The sequence below is a fragment of the Carettochelys insculpta genome, chromosome 20 (assembly GCF_033958435.1).
Source record: "Carettochelys insculpta isolate YL-2023 chromosome 20, ASM3395843v1, whole genome shotgun sequence".
Lineage (NCBI taxonomy): Eukaryota > Metazoa > Chordata > Testudines > Carettochelyidae > Carettochelys > Carettochelys insculpta.
Window position 1 is genome coordinate 23,101,276 of NC_134156.1, and position 20,110 is coordinate 23,121,385.

Here is a 20,110-nt window from a genome sequence, read left to right on the forward strand (position 1 = left end):
CAGCAAGCCGCTCCCTTAAAGGGCCCCTCCCAGACACAGTTGCACTAAACAACACAAAATACACAGAGCCGACAACTGGTTGCAGACCCTGCGCCTGCAGCATGGATCCCCAGCTGCCGCAGCAGCAGCCAGAAGCCCTGGGCTAAGGGCTGCTGCCCACGGTGACCATAGAGCCCCGCAGGGGCTCGAGAGAGAGCATCTCTCAACCCCTCAGCTGATGGTCGCCATGGCGGACCCCGCAACTTCGAAGTTGCGGGATGTGCAACGACTACACGGTCCCTACTTCGACGTTGAACGTCGAAGTAGGGCGCTATTCCTATCCCCTCATGGGGTTAGCGACTTCGACGTCTCGCCGCCTAACGTCGAAGTTAACTTCGAAATAGCGCCCGGCGCGTGTAGCCATGACGGGCGCTATTTCGAAGTTAGTGCCGCTACTTCAAAGTAGCGTGCACGTGTAGACACGGCTTCAGTCAAGTTCCCTCTAAATTGTCCGTACATGTGCAGAAGAAATTTTGTTATTGACCCAAGGAATGTGTGGATGAGCACCGCCCGTAGACACACCTGCTGCTCACTGTGGGTGCTTTGCTAACCAGCTGGGTGGCATCGGAATCTCTCCCGTGTGGCTGCACAGGCACTTAGCTTACTGGGAACACTGATCTCAGCCCCTTTGGCACTCAAAGGTCCACAAGGCAGATAAACAATGGACAGAGATGGTGGTAACTTCCCCACCTGCGTGCCCCTATCTTCTTTCACAGGGTCTGGAACATAGAGTGCCCTCTGCTCCCACTCCGTCCCTGGCTTCTGCTGAGGCTGCCAACCAAGCTGGCCACTAATGCCTCTTGGAAGGGTGAATTTGGTTGTATGGAGACTAGAGGTGACACCCGGGTTCCGCTGAAACCCACAACAACACTCCCTTACAGTTCAACGGGGGAAGGATTTCACCCTTGCTCTCCAGGACACTTGATTTTGTTATGTCTGCAAAGCCTTAGGAACGGACAAGCATCAGATGCATGACTTGGTGGATCAGTGATCTGATCTGGTGTGGCCAACCCAACCAACAGCGTACTCCTGCAGCATGAATCTTGATACTGACGCCAGCCGATGGGACTTCTCTTCAACAAGATCGGGCTTAGGTGGGGGAAGAGAAGGTATTTGTTACCATTTAAGAGGCATTATTTTTGGCCTGTCTCAGAAGAAAGACCTTGAGCAAACAGGAAAGAATCGAGTGAAGGGGAAAGAATGTAATCAAATCCAGGGAAGAGAGGAAAAGGGAAGGGCTGACTTCAGGAAAGTAAGTCAGCAAAGACTCTGAACTTTTCGTTTATTGAAACTAAATCACAGTTAAAAGGTCAGGCCCATTGGCAACCAGCATTTTTGTATTATCCAGAACTACATACAAATAAATACAGACAAAATCCAGCCAATCAACCGAACTCAACAACAACTCCTTACTTCTAATTTCATCCATTATTTGTACCTAGTCCCCTTGACTGCATTCCTACAGCCTCTCTCAGAGGATCGGCCTATTGTTTCCCAGGGGACTGTGTCTGGCGTAGGGTGGCCCATGAATCTCTAAAGTGAACCTGTGGAATACACATTATAAAGTTAAGCCTAGAGGGCTTGAGATGCCTAGACACCAGCAAGGCAATCCAGTTGTTTACTGTGGCTGCCAAAGGGTCTAATCCAATCCCACCTTGATGGGAGGAGAACAGCCTGCCTTGAAAGTGAGCAGGGATATATGTCCTCCATCATTCCCTTGACTTCTGCTTTTCATTATTCAGCTTAGGAGAAACCTGTCACGTTCCATCACATTCCTCCCGCGAGCGTGCCTCTGTCTAGGAGGAGCGGGGCTTGCTCCTGAGCGGTTAAAACAAATTATTCTGCATGTTTGGGACCCACCGTTATCCAAACAAACGCCTGGAAAGTGGTTTCTGGGGTGTTACATTGCTGACTGTTCATGTCAGGTAATAAATTAATTGGATGAGTGCTGGGGACAATAAGAGTTATCGGGAGGACCCGACTGGTCTGTCAAATGTGACTATGGATGCCTTTGCTGGAGGACCACAGAGGCAGCATGCTAACAGGCCAACCTCTGGGCAGAGCATAAATTAAAACTTCCTGGAGATTTCTGTTCTGATTTAAAATAGCAATTTATGAAACAAAACCTCAGGCTCAAGTTGGTCATGGACCCTGCTCCACAATAGAGTTCCGTAGCACCTTATGAACCAATTATACAAAAACAACTTGCATCTTCGAAGAGTGCACGCTGTGCAACAGGTGGCTTCTTTCAAATGTGTAAAGAGGCAAAGAATTGCCCGTTGGATTATACTGGAGCAATGCACCGTTAAGACGACATATGCAGCAGGGGAAACTGATATCTTCCCAGCTTTTGCATCCAGACGCGATTCTCACAAGGTTTCTTTTTTCAAGGGTTTAGATTACTGGTATCCATCAAAATAGCTGAAGCCACTTAAAATTTCTCAGACCCTAGTAGTATGTATTAGGCATGCTGCTACGCACTCACTTGTGCGGGTTCCCTTGTAAGTGCTGGCACAGCCATACTTCCAAGACAGATTTCGGCTGTTCAGAAAACTTCACAGATTTACTCATCAACTGTTCCACGACTTAACTAGGAGACTCTTTAAACATCTGCCCACCTATAGAACAAGTACGGTCAAAACCAAAAATGCTTTGACCCTTCCGTAAATGCCCAAAAATGGGAGAAAAAGTAAACAGCAAACTGCATCCTGACTGATATGTGTCTTATTGATGGCCCTGTTGAACACGGAAAGAATCTGGCAGCAAAGAAAACCCAGGACCTGCAAGGAGCCATCAATATTTGTGCTTCGAAAACAACCAACGTTGCATTAAAGCAAAATATCTACATATATAGAAAATCACAGATAATGGACACCAACCCTAATCAACATCCATATTAAAAAATCTTGAAGAAAATAAAGGTTCCAGTTCCGACTGCTGCCATGCAAACTGTGCAGCTGTCCTCTTTCATTGGCCAGTTGGAATCCACCATTATCCAAGTCCAACATCCAGGGACATCATCACCACAAAGCCGAAGATGGAGGTCCAGGAAGCCAGCTTCCCGTTGCCGCTGCAAGGAGGAAAGGAGAGGGGTGAGAGCCTGTGTTTCAGGATGTCCTTTCAGGCAGACATCAGAGCTGCCTTCACCTGTGAGAGGAAGGGAATCTCCCAAAATCCTGTTTATTCCCCTTTCTTTGAAGGCCTTGTGTCATGCTGACCCCTCCCTCCGATCAAAACCAGACTCATCCAGATGGCTCCTTGGAGAGCTGGTGTGGATGGCGCTGTATCTCCAGTCCTCGGCCCCTGATAGCTCTCTCTGACACTGAACCACCTCTGAAAGACAGGTTGAGCAATCCTGGGGGTTGTGCATACTACCCCCAGCCCTTCCCCTTGTACCTGAGGGCACCATTCCCCATCTGCACCTTTTCTTTCTACCCTCTACCCCGCAGGAACCCCAAACACCCCCACCACGGCCCACAGCCCCAGCACCAGCCAGGGAAATGAGGCCCCAGCCCTGTTGCATCAGGTGGTACAGCCTCAGCACCCCCAGCTCCTGGCCAGGACGTCTCCAAGTGCCGATGGCCGCAGCAGGACAGTCAGGGTGTCTCCAGCCCCAGAGCGCCAGCAAGCAGTACAGCCCCAGACACTCTGAATGCCTGTTGGAGGTAGGATGGCCAGTCCCAGCCAGCTGGGACAACCAAGGCAGAGCCTGGAGACCAGCAGGACTGGGGAGGGTGTGCGAGAGCACAGTCGCCTGTGTGGAGAGGCACCATCTCCCTGTGCTTGGGATACCCAGGGCACTGGGGATTTAGGCAAGCAATTCCATTAAAAGTAATGGGGGACGTGGCTCCAACTCTTCTAGGTGGCTTTGAGAATCTTATCACAGATCCCTGATGCAATTTTCTCCTCATTTATTGTCTCCCTGAGACAATAAACAGGGTCTGGGAGCGACAGATTCATTCTTTATATATAGTCCCTAAGATGAAGGTGGGGATCTGACTCCCTTTATGGCTAGTAGCTTGACAGCAGTGATTGCTGCTCCAGAGTGGGTAAGCATTGGTTGCCTCCCATAAGCCACCCCTAGCATTTTGTCTTTTAGACTGTAAACTTTCAGGGCCAGGAGAGTTCTTCCTAGAGTTTTCATACGGCTCTCAGTGCGATGGGCTCCAAGGTTTAGGCTCAATTATTAGTACAATAAAACTGTTCAGTGACAGCCATTTCAAGCCACATGCATTGAGGGACAGCTGCAAAAGACAAATATCTCCAAGAGTCACTCCTGCTAGCTCTTGCAATCTGACAATTCCTTCAGCAAAACAATTGCAGTACCAAGAATGCTTTTCCCTGACTATTCACAGTCTGAAACAGCGGCAACAGCTGAACTCTGCCAATCCTGCACCAAAAATAAGGCAAGCAGCCAACCTTCCTACAGCTCATGCTGGCTTTGCAGCTGTTGTTTCTTGGAAATGGGCTTTCACATGTGTGCAATGCAGGGTGAGAGCCAGGACGTGGAAGGAACCACGGTGCTTAAGGACACCTCTCTGAGGTGTGACAGTGATTGGGAAGGGGCTGAAATGCTGTTAGCAGCACTAGTTTGTAAAAGAGCATGTGTCCTCTTAATGCAAATACTCCAGGATCCTTGTGGGATCAGAGCCCAATGAGTTTCTTTGAACCACAACGCTCCCTTCCAGGGGATGTGGGAGGAAGGAAAGAATTTAGTCCCAAGGATAGGCCAGCCAATGAACGTGGTTTCAGAGCGTCGGCAGCGAGGGTGCGGAGCAATTTCCCTCACCTGGTTTGTGCTTCTGGGATGATGTCATCCATGACCACAAAAACCATAGCTCCGGCAGCAAAGCCTAGAGCGTAAGGGAGGAGGGGTTCTGCGAGCACCATGGCAAAGGCACCGAAGACACCAGCTAAAGGCTCCACCATGCCACTGAGCTGTCCGTACCTGGAAGAGAACCAAGATCAAAAGCTGCTGATGAAACTCAGAAGGGACACAGGAAAACCTTCCCTTATCCCTTTTGGTACCCACAGAGGCCAGGTACTTGTTGGACCCCAGGGGCTCAATCAAACCACTGAGGATATGGGATTTGTCCCATTAAATGGGATCAATGAAGTCAGTAAAACCAGAAAGCACCTGGGAGGCCCTGCTCAGCATTAGGCTGCTCTGCTTTTGAGTTGGCAGGTTGGGTGCAAATCTGCTTTCCCATCCCCATACTGTCGGAAGGAAATTAGATGTTTACCGAGCCTTGCAAAAGACATGAGAGCAGCTGAGCCCTTGGTGAGCAATCTGGAAGCCAGCAGAGTTGGGAGCCTCTGGCTCCATACAGGCAAACAATCCCTTTGTTTTCCCTCCTAATAGCCCTCTCCTGCGCTCAGTTTATATCCCATCCTACACGTCACGGGGGGGCAGGAGGCCTGAACCACATGCGCTGGGGCAGGGCACTAATTTCTGAAGGGGGTCGAGAGCTGCACTTTCCTATAGAGGCTCTGGGATGGAGGTTGGAAGCTGAAGGAAATGTGGCGTAGGGACCTGGGATACAGGAAAGAGCAGGGATGGGGTCTTAGAGGCAGTGTTGGTGAAGAAGAGGGTTGTGACCTGGGGCATGGGCTGACAGCTGCAATCTCGGATCCTGGGGTACAGGAGAAGAGTCTGGCCTGAGGGAGGGGTGTAGGAAGAGGTGCAGGGTCTGGGAAAGAGTTGTGGCCTGGGGCAGAGGGGGAGCAGATAGGCTGGGTCAGGGAGCTGGGGGGAGGGAGGGGATGAGGTGCGAGAAGCAGGTTCCGGCCAGGAGGTAGGTACTTAGGTGGCTCCAGCAGCAGCCCTCTGAAGCAGGTTCCTTGCCTGCTGCAGCCCCAGATCAGTCAAGCCTGCTCCACGTGGCTCTCCGCTCCAGACACCAAGGGGAGGGGGCAGCTTCACAGGCTGCTCTCACCCCCACCAAAATCTCTCAACTCCTATTGGCCGGAAACCAGAGACTGGCCAATGGGAGCTGAGAGATCTTTGCTGGGAGGTGGGAGCAGTGTGTGAAGCCTCCCCGTTCCCCTGGGGTCTTGAGAAGAGGGCTGCCTGAAGGTCCCAGCAGGGTGGCCCATGGTCCAGATCCGGTGGCTTGGCGGGACCTATCCGGCCCGTGGGCTGTATTTTGCCCACCCACAGGCTAAGCATTGCTCTGCTGCTGAAGGACCTCTGATGCAGGGCTCCCCTCAGAACACATCCATTTTCCCTTCTTAGGTCCTACCTATGCTACAAGGTTTTCCCTGACTATGCAGCCAGTTGGTGGCATGACTCTGACCCCAGTCTGAGGACTAACATTCTGTTCTGAACTATGCATGCTAACAACGTTTTGCCTTTGCTGGTGGCCTAGATTTTCCTTCTATAACTTGCCCAACCCCCTGGTTTCTTTGTAGTACTTGGACCTCCTACCCATGCCGGCCTAAGGGTACACCTACATTACGCAGGATATCAACCCACTCAGGGTCAATCTTCCGGGGATTCAATTTCATCACCTGGGGGGACCTGCAAAACTGAACCATCAGAGTTTGAGAGTTGACCCCGTACTCCTCATTCTCACGAGGAGTAAGGGAGGTCGACGGGAAAGTTTCTTCTTTCTTTCTTTCTTCTTCTTCTTTCTTCTTCAATGAATGCAAATGCCATAGCTGGAATTGCATATCTACGATCGACTTTAAGGTCTGGTATAGACACGGTCTAATTCCTTCCTCCCAGCTCTGTCTCGTCAGACATCCCAGAACTGACTACCTTCTGTGCCACTTGTGCTGATGTCCGCTGCTGACACACTCTGGGGAGAGCTACCTAGAATGTCCCAAAATGCACTGAGAGGAATACAGCTGGGTAGCGGGTTAGGTGTGGCAAACCTATGGGAACGGTGTGAGTAGCTGTGTTCGGCATTAGCGTGTGAGAGAAGAGGATCAAAAACTGGTCACAAAAAGCATAGCTGTACATTTAGCATTACCAGACCTTAAAACAGGCCAGAAAGGATCACCTGCCTAGCTGGGCTGGGAAAAGAAAGTGACTTCAAGGTCAGAAATTATGTTGATATAAATGTGTTGGAGGAACACAAAATCGGAGAGACGGCAAAGGCTCTGGCCTTGGTGCACCCATGTATATGTTTCTCTAGGCGGCCTTGGAAATGTGTTGTGGGAGACCAGACACAAGCGAGTCAGCAGAAACACAATTTCAACATTGCACTCTCTTCTGTCCATCTGTTTTGTCTTTTTCTGGCCTGCGGATTCCAACCGATCACAAGGCACTTGCAACCACTGCTAAAGAGGATCACACTTCAAACTTCTCCCGTTCTACTGCGGTGGTGTGCCCCCAGGAGGCAGAACAGACTAGCCGTTGTTGTCCTTCTACAAAGTTTGAATGGGTATGAGTGGCACGAGGGGGTTGCCATGCAATCACTGATGACTGCAAAAATGTCAGCAGCTGAACACAGAATGGCCAGACCAGCAAGACCCTTTCTCCCGGAGTGCCTCCATAGCCACCACCAAGTCCACATAGGCTGTGGAAAGCGTCAAAAATAGAGCAGATTCTCCATAAATACAGTTAAGCCCCTGATCATTCCTGATAGAGGAGGGATCACTCGAGGATTCCCTGTTATGTTCGTTCCCTCTGGGGCACCTGGCACGAGCCATTTCTGGAAGACAGGACACTGGGCTAGACGGACCATTGGTGTGATGCAGTATGGCTGTTCTTATGTTCGTAACAGGAGGTAGGAACAAAGCACTGCATAGACAGCAACACGTTACAGGCAACGATGCAGAGACAGCAGCTAGAAGATGGTGAGAGGAACACATTTCAGAGCTTGAGCTACTTACCAAAACGCTCTCCATGTTGAAAACCCAGCGCCACGCAGAGGAAGGCTGACAGCAAGGCCTTCTGGGAAATTCTGAATTCCAATCCCAATTGCTAGATTCCTGCCAAAATAAAAGCAACTTATGTTATCGATCATTCCTCTGGGGGGACCAGGGCAGCGCAGGTCTCCAAAAAAGTTATTAAAGTAAATCTCTTTAATGCAAGTGCTTCTAGCCCTTGGGGACTAATCTCGTCCTGCTACCACAAGGTACTTCTAAAGTGAGTTTCATCTTCAAAGCTGCACATCCGTCAATCCCTAGAAGCCACCAAGAATGGGAGGAAAAGATTTGCCCAAGGCACGATCAGACAATCAAACCCCAAGAGCTTCCGACTCCCAGTCTTGTGCTCGAACCCCGGACCAGACAGATCCCTGTACCTGGTCATTGAACCGGGTGAATCTGGGGTTGTTTGTGAGTGAGCCGCTGACTAACTAAGGAACGGCAAAGAAGGGAGGTTGGAGGGTAGGGTGGAGTGGAGGGAGACCCTGTGAGGACAGGGGGAAACAAGGGGATTTGTGGGAGGTTCAGCAGGGTGGGGAAAGAAAGATGTGGTGCAAAGGAGCTCCAAGCAGTACAAACGCACCCTTGCCGACGGCTCTGCTTTGCAAGGTGTGCTCTAGAGCCAGGCTGTATTGAGAACTACCTGCCGTCTGCAGGATGTTCTGTGAGGTCAGAGGGCCATGGCAGAACAGGCCGGGGCCCCGGGGACAAGAACGGAATTCCCACTCACCCCAGGAGGTGCCGTGAAAGAAGGAACGAAAGGATCCCCCCAGGAGCTACACCTGAAGATGTGACCAGGGCTCCCTACAAGTCCTTAGAGGCAGAAGCCCTGCTTCCCCGCCTCTCCGAAAGGGGCCACTTTCCCGCTCTCTGAGCTGATTCTGGGAGGTCGGGTCAGACAAGCTCCAGTTTCAGCCTACATCAGATAATGCAGAGGTTAATCCCTCTCATTTACCGTTCATCAACCCTATTGTCTGCCCTCTTGCACAGCCTCCATACTGTGTGCTTTTATCCCCTCCTGCAGTGAGGGGGGACGTGTGTTTTTAACATATCTATATATATTTATATCATATAAAGAAATCCTGCTCACATTCAGCACCCAGATCACCCGGGGGAGCTGCACAGCCCACTCAGAACAGACCAGTCCAAAGCTTGCAGGTGATCAGGTGAAACAGAACTGGCAGCTGAGTCTCCAACTCACAACGCAGATTGCAAAAGTCGCATGTTACCAGCTGTGGTTCCAGACCTGCAACTGCCTCCGAGCTGTTGTTTTCACCCTCATCCCGCTCCTTGCTGTGCAGATGACAACCCCACTAAAGTTCAGCTGCGGGTGACCGTGCTTGGATGGCAAGGCTCAAGTGCAGCGTGGGGGAATCAACTCAGAGACAGGCAAGTCCAGGAGCTGCATTCTGGCAGCCATTCTGTCCTGGGCAGCCACAGCAAGAAACATTCCCAGCTTCCCCACTGCTCACTTGCTGCTCCAGAGCCTAGCAGTTAACACCGGCAGAAAAGCATCCTGTTCAGCGCCAGTGGCTGGCTCCTAACAACCGAGCTAGCAGGGAAAGTGATTGTGGTTTTGCTCGTTGGCCGCCGATTTCACGACAGCGCTAACCACAGCCCTTCATGTGCAAGCAGGCAGCATTTGGAAGCTTGCAAGAAGGCTGGCTGTCGCGGGATGCTGGTTCTGACAGCTACGCATTAAAGAACAAACGGTTCCTGCATGATCCGGCCCAGGCAGGCACTTGGGGGAGTGGAAATGCAAACATGCTCCTTCCTAGGCCACCCAGCCGCTCTCGGCTGGTATGGCAAAGAAAATGGCAGGCACCCCATCTGGGGCACAAAGAGGGGTGGGAAGGAGGCTGGGAGGGGAGAAAAGAGCAGTTGCCAATAAAGTCACTAAAAGAATCATGTAGGGAGAAAAATTATTTCATAGCAAGGGTGGTCCGCACTACAGGGGAGGTGGAGACAAACTCTCAGGACGCCATTAATACACACACAGCCTCATTTGTGTCTCTGTGGACTTTCACCATTGCAGGGAACAGGAAAGCGAGTGCCTGGGTTCAGTGGGAAGGGCTTCCCAGCTCCTTAGGGTATTGTGGGTCCACAGTAGGTTTCAACTGCTGATACTCTGCTAACCACAAAACACAACCAGACAACCCCTTCCCCCCTCTCATGGGGGCAGGCTGGGCTGGGGTGTGGGGTGGATCCTGCACAACCTTGGCACGGCAGCAATGAGATGGCAATGACTAACCTGTGGGCACACATGCTTCACTATCTACCTATTGGATCTCTACCTGCTCAAGTTCGGGGATGCTATTTTCGCCCCTTTGCAACCTCCTTCCCGTGAGGTTTCCACCAGCTGCCTTTGTAAACGGAGACGACAACCACACCCGTCTGACAACTGGCCTGATGCTCATGAACACGAGTGGCTAAGAAGACTGGAGAGCATAGTCTGGACAAAGACGTACAAGCTTTTCTCCCCCTGCAGCTCTGCCAAGAGCATTAGGAACCCTCCTCCACCCATCCTCTGCCATCACACCCTCTCACCCGCAAAGCTACCAGCCCTGGACCTCAGACAGCTCTGCAACACAGCTGAGCCAGCCTTGAACCCTGTGTGCACCCTTATTTTCTATCATTAGACCCCAGGTGAAGCTCGCTTATTTCAGTGCTGATTCTCTCTGATGCATTCCATGAGCAATCCAAGATGCAAACCAAAGGCAGAACTCACTGTTAATAGGACCAGGCACCATGCACATCGATCTCAATATTTTTTGTGTTGGACGTGTCACCCCCGCACCCCTTCCTGGAAAAAATGCCAAATTCACTTTTTTTGCCTAAGGTCAGTGGGGCGGTAAGAAATTATGGTAGTTTCTGTGAAAACCAGCACTGCCCCCAGGGAATTTATCCTGGGTGAAATACACCAATCTCTGAATTTCTAAAGAACCTTTCATGGGAGCCATTGGCAAATTCTGCTAGATCCATTCATTTAGCCCCACAACGTGACAGCGAGGCCGAAAGGCTGGGCACGATCAGAACAGCTACATGGGTAGAGGAGCTGACTTGCCCAAATATAAACCACACCAGGGCAAAGCAGGCCTGTCTCTCCCAGGTGGGCATAAGCAGGTGAATGTTTATAGGAGATTCCAACTAAAGAAGTAACTCCTGTTGCAACAAGGGCAGAGGCTGATACCACTGAAGGTCCCAGGCTGAAACCTCCCTTTCATATGTATTATCATTATTAGTGGTTTGAAAACAGTGTGTAGAAGTGGGGCCTCATTGTGCTTGGTCCTGTACAAACATCTGACACTACACCTGCCCTAAAAACACACATCCTGAGTGTAAGACTATAACCAAGCTGATAAAGCACAAGAACTAGTGAGAGGCTCCTGACCGCAGTTGTCAAATCGCTGGCAAGCTTTTTATAAGCATTACGGCAGAGCAGAGTTTTAAAGAAGACATCTGAAGGAGAACAGAGAAGTGGCTTTGCATGGTGAGGACACGCCGTGGGCATGTGGGGTGCCATGGGAGAAGGGCCACATAGATATACGCACACTTTGGGTTTCAATCTCGTCCACACTGAAGGATGGGGCAAAATTTCCGCTGACCTCAGTGGAGCTTGGATTGCTCCCACGACGTAGGAAGGTTTCCACAACTCTGGCTTCAAGGTAGACACAGGGGACCCAGCTCGACACCAGCACTGTAAGCTTAACTCCAGTGACATTCATAGAGACGCTGACACCCAGCTCATTACTACTGTAGCGTGAGCACACCCCAGCTCTCCAATCCCCACCCAGAGCGCGGTTACAGCCCTGCATAGCAGCAGGACAAAATGCTTTCTCGGCTGAAGCAGCATGACAGGTCACAACAGCGCAACATCAAAGTGTCGCAAAAATAAAAGGAGCCTCAGTCAGTGTTCCCTCTAATTTTTTTCCATCCATGTGTGGAATAAATGTTACATGCACCAAGGCATATGCAAATGTGCACCACCAGTAGACACACAGGCGACTCACTGCGAGCACTCTGCTAAATCAGCTGGACGGCATTTGAATCTCTCCTGGTTGGCCGCCCAAGTGCTCCGCTTACAGGGAACGGTGGTCCCACCTCCACAACAGCAGTCAGATTGGAACTTCAGTGAAGCTAAGGCGTTTCTCCCACCGTATGTAAAGTTCTCCAGAACTTCAATTTCTATGTGGACACAGAGGGCCAAACTCTAACTGGTGGCATGAACACAACTCCACTGACATCCAGGAAGCCATGCCAGAGCACACCAGGGCCGGAGACCATATCGGTGCAGAGATCACTGGGTAGCAACCCCACAGCAGGCGTTCCTGACCTCAGTACCCCACCAAGTCTGGAGACACTTTTCCACTCTAGCCAGGAGCTGAGGCAGAGTCCTAACCCAGGCCTTGCCTGCACCGCCCCGCTCCTGAACAGAACCCAAGCCTCTCCACAAAGGCTGGTTTCATTCGTTCGCCGGCAGCTGAAAGCTCCCTTTGCTGCTTTAAACACGTGTGGGTTCCTAAGAATAAAATAAGACTGGTGAGAAAAATCTCGCTGGGTTGTTTAAACGTCTAACACGGTTTACAGAAGAGAGAGCGAGGGAGGCAGTGGGTGTCCTTAACAAGGACGGACCATTACAATCAAAAACATTATTCAAGTGCGAGGGGGGCAGGGAAAACATCCCATGTAGAAAACAGTGGAGCCGCTGTCTGTGTGCTGGATTTTCCCCCCTCCTTCCCTTGCCGTAGCACAAAGCAGCTATTACTGGCTCCGACCACAACAAATTAATGGGTGGGAGAGGAAGTGTGAATGGAAGGGGTCTGTACATAAAGAAACCCTGAGCTTTCCCCCTCCCACCCCCAGTACCACCCCCAGAGGGGAGGCAATGCCTTCCGTGATCTGTCACTACTGGGCTGTGGCTGCCTTAGAACAAGGAGAGACTGTGAGAAAGCTGTAATGGGGGTAGCAGATGTGGGAGAGGGAAATTTAGCCGAGACAAAAGATTGCTCCCTTATAGCTAAGAGAAGCCTAAAGCTGAAGCCTTCATCCCATTCCCTGCCCCCACTAACAAAATGAGGCCCCCACCATGAATTCAGAGCATATTCGAAATGGAAATGTAACAAGATGCTTGCTCATCTTTGCCCAGGAGCATACAGCTCCAAGCCTCTGCATCTTGGGCTCACGGCCAAGGCTAGGACCTGTTTCTGGGGGCAGTTCACATCTGCACATGTCTTGGTGCACATAACAACATTTATTCTGCCCATGGATGGAAAAAATGAGAGGGAACACTGCTCCCCACCCAGCTGTGTCACCCTCCGGGCTCATCTTCTGCCCCTGTTCTCTAGACCCTCACCTGCATTCTCTGTGCTTAGCAGCGGCAGGCCCCACTGGGCTTTAGGGGGTACCGCCGTGGGAGGGACAAGGGCCAGCACCATGCTCAGAGGGTGCAGAGCACATGAGCTAGCAGCTGGTAGAAGCACCACACTTGTGCTGAAGGCAGCAGGCTGTGGAGCTCAAACTGGGTAAGGTGCACTGGGTTTGGGGTTCAGACATGTTTTAAAACTGTAGAAAATGGGAAACTGTGGCTGGAAACCCAACTGCTGATGAACCTGGGGGGTGAGCCAGATCCCACCTCATGGCTAATAGGGAAACTGAGGCAGTATTGGATTAAACCGGGATTAGAACTTGGGAATTCCTCAGTTTCAAAGGGGTTAGATTCAGACATTAGGCACTTGAAGTTCTTCCAGGCTCTTGGTTCCTCTTCTCCTCATTCACAGGTCCCTTTGCTTCCCTTTCCCTTGTTCCCACTCCAGAAACCCACGCTCGGCTGACAGCAGCCACAGGGCACGTGGTTGTCTCCCACCATCTCCTTAATATCCTGGCCCTACCCCCACATCCATGGGCTTTACAGGCTGCTCAGGCTTTGAGCATTTCCCAGATTCTGCTCATTGCACCTGGTTGCAAATGTTTCATTAGCAGCAGATGGAGTCGGGACAGTCCCCTTCTCACTTGCTTTGCCTAGGTTCACCGCCCAGAAAGGCTACAGCTCTGCACTGCTCAGAGGTCACCTCTGTTTTGATAAGAGGGTGTCTCCTGAGCTGTTTGGGGGCTTGGGTGAAAGAGTTTGGAGTCCGATGCCTGAGCCTCCCCGTACAAGCCCCCAGATCCACCTCGTGTTCTTTCCCTGCTTTTGCAAAGAGATTTCGTGGAAACAGCTGGGAGGAAAAAAGACTCAACCAAATAAAGCTGCATTGTGCACCAGGAAAACAAAGGGCTCCTTATGAAGGAAATAGGTGGAGACACTTGGAAGGCTTCCTCCTATTGCAAAGAGAACACATTGTTAAACAGATGTACAAGCAGGCTGAACCAAGTGCATTTCTCAGTGACTTCAGTATGCTGGGGGTGGAGGTGGTGGGAGGGGGCAGACAGAGAGAAAGGCAAGAGACTGGGTCATAACTGAGTAAGAATCCACGCCAGAGCGTAATCAGCTTGAACGCACAAGAGTCTCTTGATCAACGTTTCCTCTAATTTTTTTCCATTCGTGGGCAAAATAAATTTTGTTATGTGCTCCAAGGCATGCACAGATGTGCACCACCCGTAGAAACACAGGCTGCCGGCTGTGGGCGCTCTGCTGCTCAGCTGGGAGGCACGGGAGTCTCTGCTGGCCGGTCCTTATGTGGAACACTGCTCTTGACACACTTAAAAAGTCAGGAAGATGGGGATGTAATTTACTTGGTGTTTTTCAGAAGCAAATGCTAATAAGACAATGAGAGCCAAAGAAACAGGGCCATGCGTCTCCACCATCATAAAGCCACTTCATGGATGGCGAGGCAAGACGGCCATTCAGTCACCGCTTAAACACACATAGGTTTAAATGGGAACATGACGGAAATACTGCCAGCGGGGCTCAGCTAGACCTGGGGAGCTCCTCCTAGCTCTGCCACTGGCTGATGGGTGACCCCGGACGACTCTCTTCAGGCATAGCTATGCTGAAGCTAAGCAGGGGCCTCCCAGCCCAAGTAGTCAGACCCAGGCTTGAACTCAAAAGAGCAATGCGGATATTTGTCGTGTGGGTGGTGGCACAGTCAGACTGCGTACAGGTCGGTCCAAGCCCCGGCTCCTTACTTGACCAGCCAGGCTGTACTGCAATGTCCAGAGCGCTAGCTTCAGCATACTTGCTCGAGCACAGCCAGTGTGCGTCCCCCTGTCCAGGTGCCCAGGTGTATTGGAGGCACATCCTAAGTGACTCAGGCACTACAGAGCTTAAGCCTAAATCAATGGGGCCGAGGTGCCGGCATGCCTAAATCACTTCTAAAGCTGGGATGAAGGTGTCTACGTCGCTTAGATATGCTCGGAAATGTATTCTGCGTGGCTGGGCCTCAGTTCTCCCCAGCTGCGAAAAGGGGGCAGGTAATACTTAGCCCCTTCAGAAAAGCACATGGAGATTCAGAGATGAAAAAACGCACAGATAAGAGCTAGGCATCGTTCTACCATCAAGAACCCCACGAAGGGAGAAGTTCAAAGTGGGTTTTTCTAGGAAGTCAGGATGCTCATTCTTACAGATTCTTGCCAGCGTACGGTATGGAAACAACTTTGATCGCTCCTGAGCTCCTCTTCCAAAGGGGTGGTGGGTCCCTGGACAGAGCACAGGCTTCTGCTGCAGTTTTAAGAAAGAAAAGGCAAGAAAGCTGCAGGTCCTGCTTCTCTAAGCCCCGCCAAGGAGAGCTCTTTGCAGGGCAAGGAAAATTACCTATTCCCACTGCTTGCGCTTAAGGGCACATACCCGCAGCTGGACCTTCCACCCTACCAGTCCTGCCTGCCAACTGGTATGGCCCCATGCTGGGAAATCCCTAGTTCACTTTCAGAAAAAGTTGGCATCTCTGCATATTTGCAAGGTCAAGGCACAGAAAGCCTTCTATAAACCTAAACCCTTGTTTTCAAGGGCCCATTCTTTTACAAACTGATTATGAAAGTAGGCTACATATTCTTAACAAGCTCCTTTTCACTCCAGCTTTCAGTTCCCTGCAGTGTATAATGTGCATGTGTATTCTTGCATGGCAGGCCCTTACATACTGTTTTGATTGTTATCGTCTTGCCATGAAAGAGCCGATTGTTTGGGCTTTCCAAGATGACATCATGGCTTCCCACTCCAGCTGCCTGTTGAGGTGTTTGACTGGGACCTGCAGGTGGGAAGGAGCTCTGTGGTAAGCACAGGGCCTTGAGCATTTCCCAATACCTGTCCTACCTGTTCCACACAGCTGCCTTAGCACGCAAGGGCTTTCTTCTGCTTTATTGTAGCCTCTCACGCAAAGCGTGTGCGCGCCTGCGCTGGGGGGCGGGAGGGGTGAGGAGCAGGAGGCACAGCCAGAAAGTAGGTGAATAAGGTGCTCGTTTCAAAATTGGACTCACACTCAACTAGAGAGATATCTGGCTTCCTGTGCTTGCACAGGATGCGACCAGGCAAGGAACGAGTGATCCACTGGCACACATATGCAGACCTGATGCTGGCCAAATTTTTACATCTTCCCATTTTAAAGGCATGTTGTACACAACAGGTGGGCAAGATTTACTCCTAAAGATTTGTCTTTTCCCAACCACTTAAAAATGACAAAGAACGAAAGCCTACCATCATCACCTCTCATGACTGGTTAAAGTGTTATCAACTCCATTAAACAGACAGGAACTGCACACAGTAACCCAGCAAGAAGCAAACTAGGAACAGAACCCAGGAATTGCGACTGCCAGTCCGAGGTCTAATTACACAAAATAATGTTTCCCACAGTTATGGAGTGCTCTTCTATCCTCCTTGCCTAAGATGTGCAGTGTTCCCTGTCACATGTGCACTTGTGCATCTGTTCAGGAGAGATTCAAATCACCAGAGCTCCCACCAGTAGCCTTTATTTCTTGTGGTGGTACATACCTGCACATATCTTGGTCACATACATTTATTCCACACATGGATATAAAACATCCACATGTGGATGGAAAAGATTAGAAGGAACTTTGGAAGTGGGATAGTTAATTCTCTGCAGAACTGAGAGAGCAAAGTAGGGCCCAGAAAATCTGCTCCAGAGGAAGGGTTTGCACTCTAGTACCCTAAACTATGGGTGCTCTGTATGAAATTCAGCGGCAAATAATAAAACTGATAAAGGAAATAACTTTTTTCAGACAATGCACAATTAGCCTGTAGAACCTGTTGCCATAAGATACTGCAGAGTTCAAGAGTTTGGCAAAATTTGGAAAAGGACTGGACGGCTACATGGAAAAGAAGATTAGCCAAACTTAACACAGTAAATATCAGAAAATAAGCACAAGTTTTGGAAGAGATATAAACCCTCATGCACCGGGGGATAAGTCAACCTCTAATTATCGGGGCTTGGGAGAAAAGTCTGTCCGTTGGAAGGTTGTCCCATAGGTGCTTCATTGGCATTTCTTGTGCCTTCTTCTAAAAAAAAGACAGTGCTTGTTCGAGACAGGATATTGAAGATAATGTACCTTCTTGGTCTGAGCCAGCTTGGTAGCCTTCTCCAATGTCCTTCTACATGTTTAATCTCTCTAATCTGGCACCCTCGGGACCTGACAGGTGCCAAGCGAGAGAATTTGCCACACGACAGGAGGTCAGTATGGTCCAGCACATTACCAACACTTCCACTGCTTACTGGGCTCTTAGAAGACATGTAGGGGCATCTTGCAGCTAAAGAACAGCACAGAACACTGAGAGCCAGGATGAGTGGCTGGAAGCAAACTTTATGGGACTGTGGGAAGTTTGTCCACGCCTATGATGAGTGGTCATCTGGCTAACTACAATTATGCCAGCTAATGCATGTTGCCAGACGAGAGTGTTCCGGATTAGAGAGGTTCAGCCTGTACTTGTGTCCCATCCTTCTATCTGTACATTGTTTAGTCAGTCATCAATTTTCAGGCCAAAAGGAACCTTGATGACCACCAAGTCTGACCTTCTGCATAACATGGACCACAGACCTTCACTCAGGGATGACTTCATAAGGCCCATAATTCTTGTCTGAGCAACAGCAGACCTCTCTCTAAAGACCTTCAGTTCTGATTTCAAGAATCTAAATGATGCAAAATCCACAACACCCCTACTTAACTATCCCCAGGCCCAATGTTTGCATCTTATTTTTAGTCAGAATAAATCCGGCTTCATCTTCTGCCATTGGTATTCTGCGAGACAAAACGACTTTTTACCATCGGAGGCCTCTTTTTCATGGGCAGTACATACAGACTGTGATCAAGTTACCTCTTAACCTTCTCTTGCCTAACCTTGATAAATTGAGCTTCCAATTTAGATTGTAAATCTGAAGGAACTTTTATTACCCATAAAGCACATGGTAAACAGTTGTTAAACAGCAGCAATAGTAATAATAATTATTGTTACTATAAACAGCAGCAGAAGCAATAGCTCAGTAATACAGTGAGAGTTCTCTCGTTCTCTTCAAGAGACATCCCTAGTTGTTCGAATTTTTTGCTGTTGCACATTTACAGGGATTGCTCGATGAAGAGTGAGCATATGAGGAACTGGGCAGGGGCAGGAAATGTACTTTCTCAAACATATCTGAAAAGCACCAAAGAATACCTCCGACTTGCAGATTATTTTGATTGTCCGAAGCTAGGCTGTATGTGAGGCCTCGTGAGTACCTGTTAGGTTTCTAATGGATTCTCACTCCTTAGGTGTGCTTGTGCACAACATTCACAAGAAAGTACAGATTGCTACTCTTACTGCATCGTGGCTGTATTATTACAGAGCCCAGATGTCTTACCAAGATGTAGACTCCCTTGTGTGAAGCTCCGTGCAAACGCACTACGAGGCGGTTCCTGCTCTGAAGACCTTACAAGTGAGACAGGGAAGACGCCCAAGAGGTTGCAGAGGAAAGAGGGACAGAAAAGCAATTGCCCGGGGTCAAATGCCAGGCACAAGTTGTATCTCTAGAATTAGGACTCCTTGAGCTCTGTTGGAAAAATCCTGATTATTTGCATGCAGAATGTATAGGAAGCTATGGGACTGCTGCTGGTAAATGACACTGCTATTTGACAAGCACCTTAACATCCAAAGTAAACATGCTGATACAATACATTCTGGGCAAATGAACACAATGACTAATCAGACCAGAAAATATTAGCACAGTTCATGGTAAGTTTTAATTTCCCAAACTGGTTCTGTTATCAAAGCTGAGGAGGTTGGTAGCACAAGGCCCCACTGTGCTCAAAGCAATGTGCAGTCCCATGACCCATTACAGACAGCAGGATGGCATCTCATGTCCCTGTGACAGGAAAGTTACCTCCCGAGGCTGCTCAGGTGCAGTTGCGTGCACTCGCAACCATCCGGCTTCCGTAGGCTCTGCCGCTTTTCCATCGGCTTTGCATCAGGGGATGTACACACAGCTGTAAGGTGCGCTGTTGCAGTCAGCTGCTTTCGTGTGCATTATTGAGCTATTTAAAGCTTTTCTGGTGAAACTGGCGTTAAACTACTTTGTAAAAGATCAGGATTTTAGAGCCAGATCTTGAACCACTGAAACCAAGCCAAGCCTTGTTACGGCGGGTACAGAATCAAACCAATGAATAGTAAGAAAACTCTCATGGGGATATATGTGTTTCCTGATGGCTTGCTGTTGCAGTCTGCCTCCAAGAGCTAGTAAACTGAACACTAGTCTGGGAGCCAGGAAATGAATGCGAATCTAAGCTCAGGCAGTAGCTTGCTGAAGCCTTGGACAAGGCTGTGTTGGCCTGGCTTTCACTTGACTACAAGGGGCATTGCGGGCAATGTTCCCTCTAATTTTTTCCATCCACGTGTGGATTTTTTCCATCTGCATCTGGAATATTTTTGTGCCTGCCAAGGTATGTGCAGCTGTGCATGACCAGCAGAAACACAAAAACAAGTTGTGGGTGCTCTGCTCATCACCTGGGGGGGCATGTGATTTTTCTCCCAAGCATCTGCAAAAGCTGCCAGCTTACAGAGAATACCAGTTGTGGGTGCTCAGCATATCTGAAAAAGATCAGACCCTGGAAACTTGTATTTCAATTTTTTCATCTTTTAATCCAGCAATTATACATATTCCCCCATCCAACATCCTAGGTGGCACAGGGTTTGGAGTGGCAAGGTACTGTGTTCTTTTTATTTAGTGTTTATACAGCACCACAATCGTTAAGTCATTATTTTTATGTTGCATTTCTTAGTTCT

At 49.7% G+C, this 20,110-nt stretch overlaps 1 protein-coding gene across 7 annotated transcripts in view; it reads right to left on the reverse strand.

The window, feature by feature from the left end:
* Positions 1–1,270: 1,270 nt before the first annotated feature.
* SLC39A11 (solute carrier family 39 member 11) overlaps positions 1,271–20,110 on the reverse strand; it is a 318,218-nt gene continuing 299,378 nt past the window's right edge. For all 7 annotated transcript variants that reach the window (XM_075014328.1, XM_075014323.1, XM_075014327.1 and 4 more), the window contains 3 exons: positions 7,879–7,977; positions 4,829–4,987; positions 1,271–3,109 (listed from right to left, as the gene is read on the reverse strand). In XM_075014328.1, the coding sequence (XP_074870429.1) occupies positions 3,031–3,109; positions 4,829–4,987; positions 7,879–7,977 (337 nt within the window). In that variant the 3' untranslated portion in view covers positions 1,271–3,030. The remainder of the gene's footprint in view (positions 3,110–4,828; positions 4,988–7,878; positions 7,978–20,110) is intronic.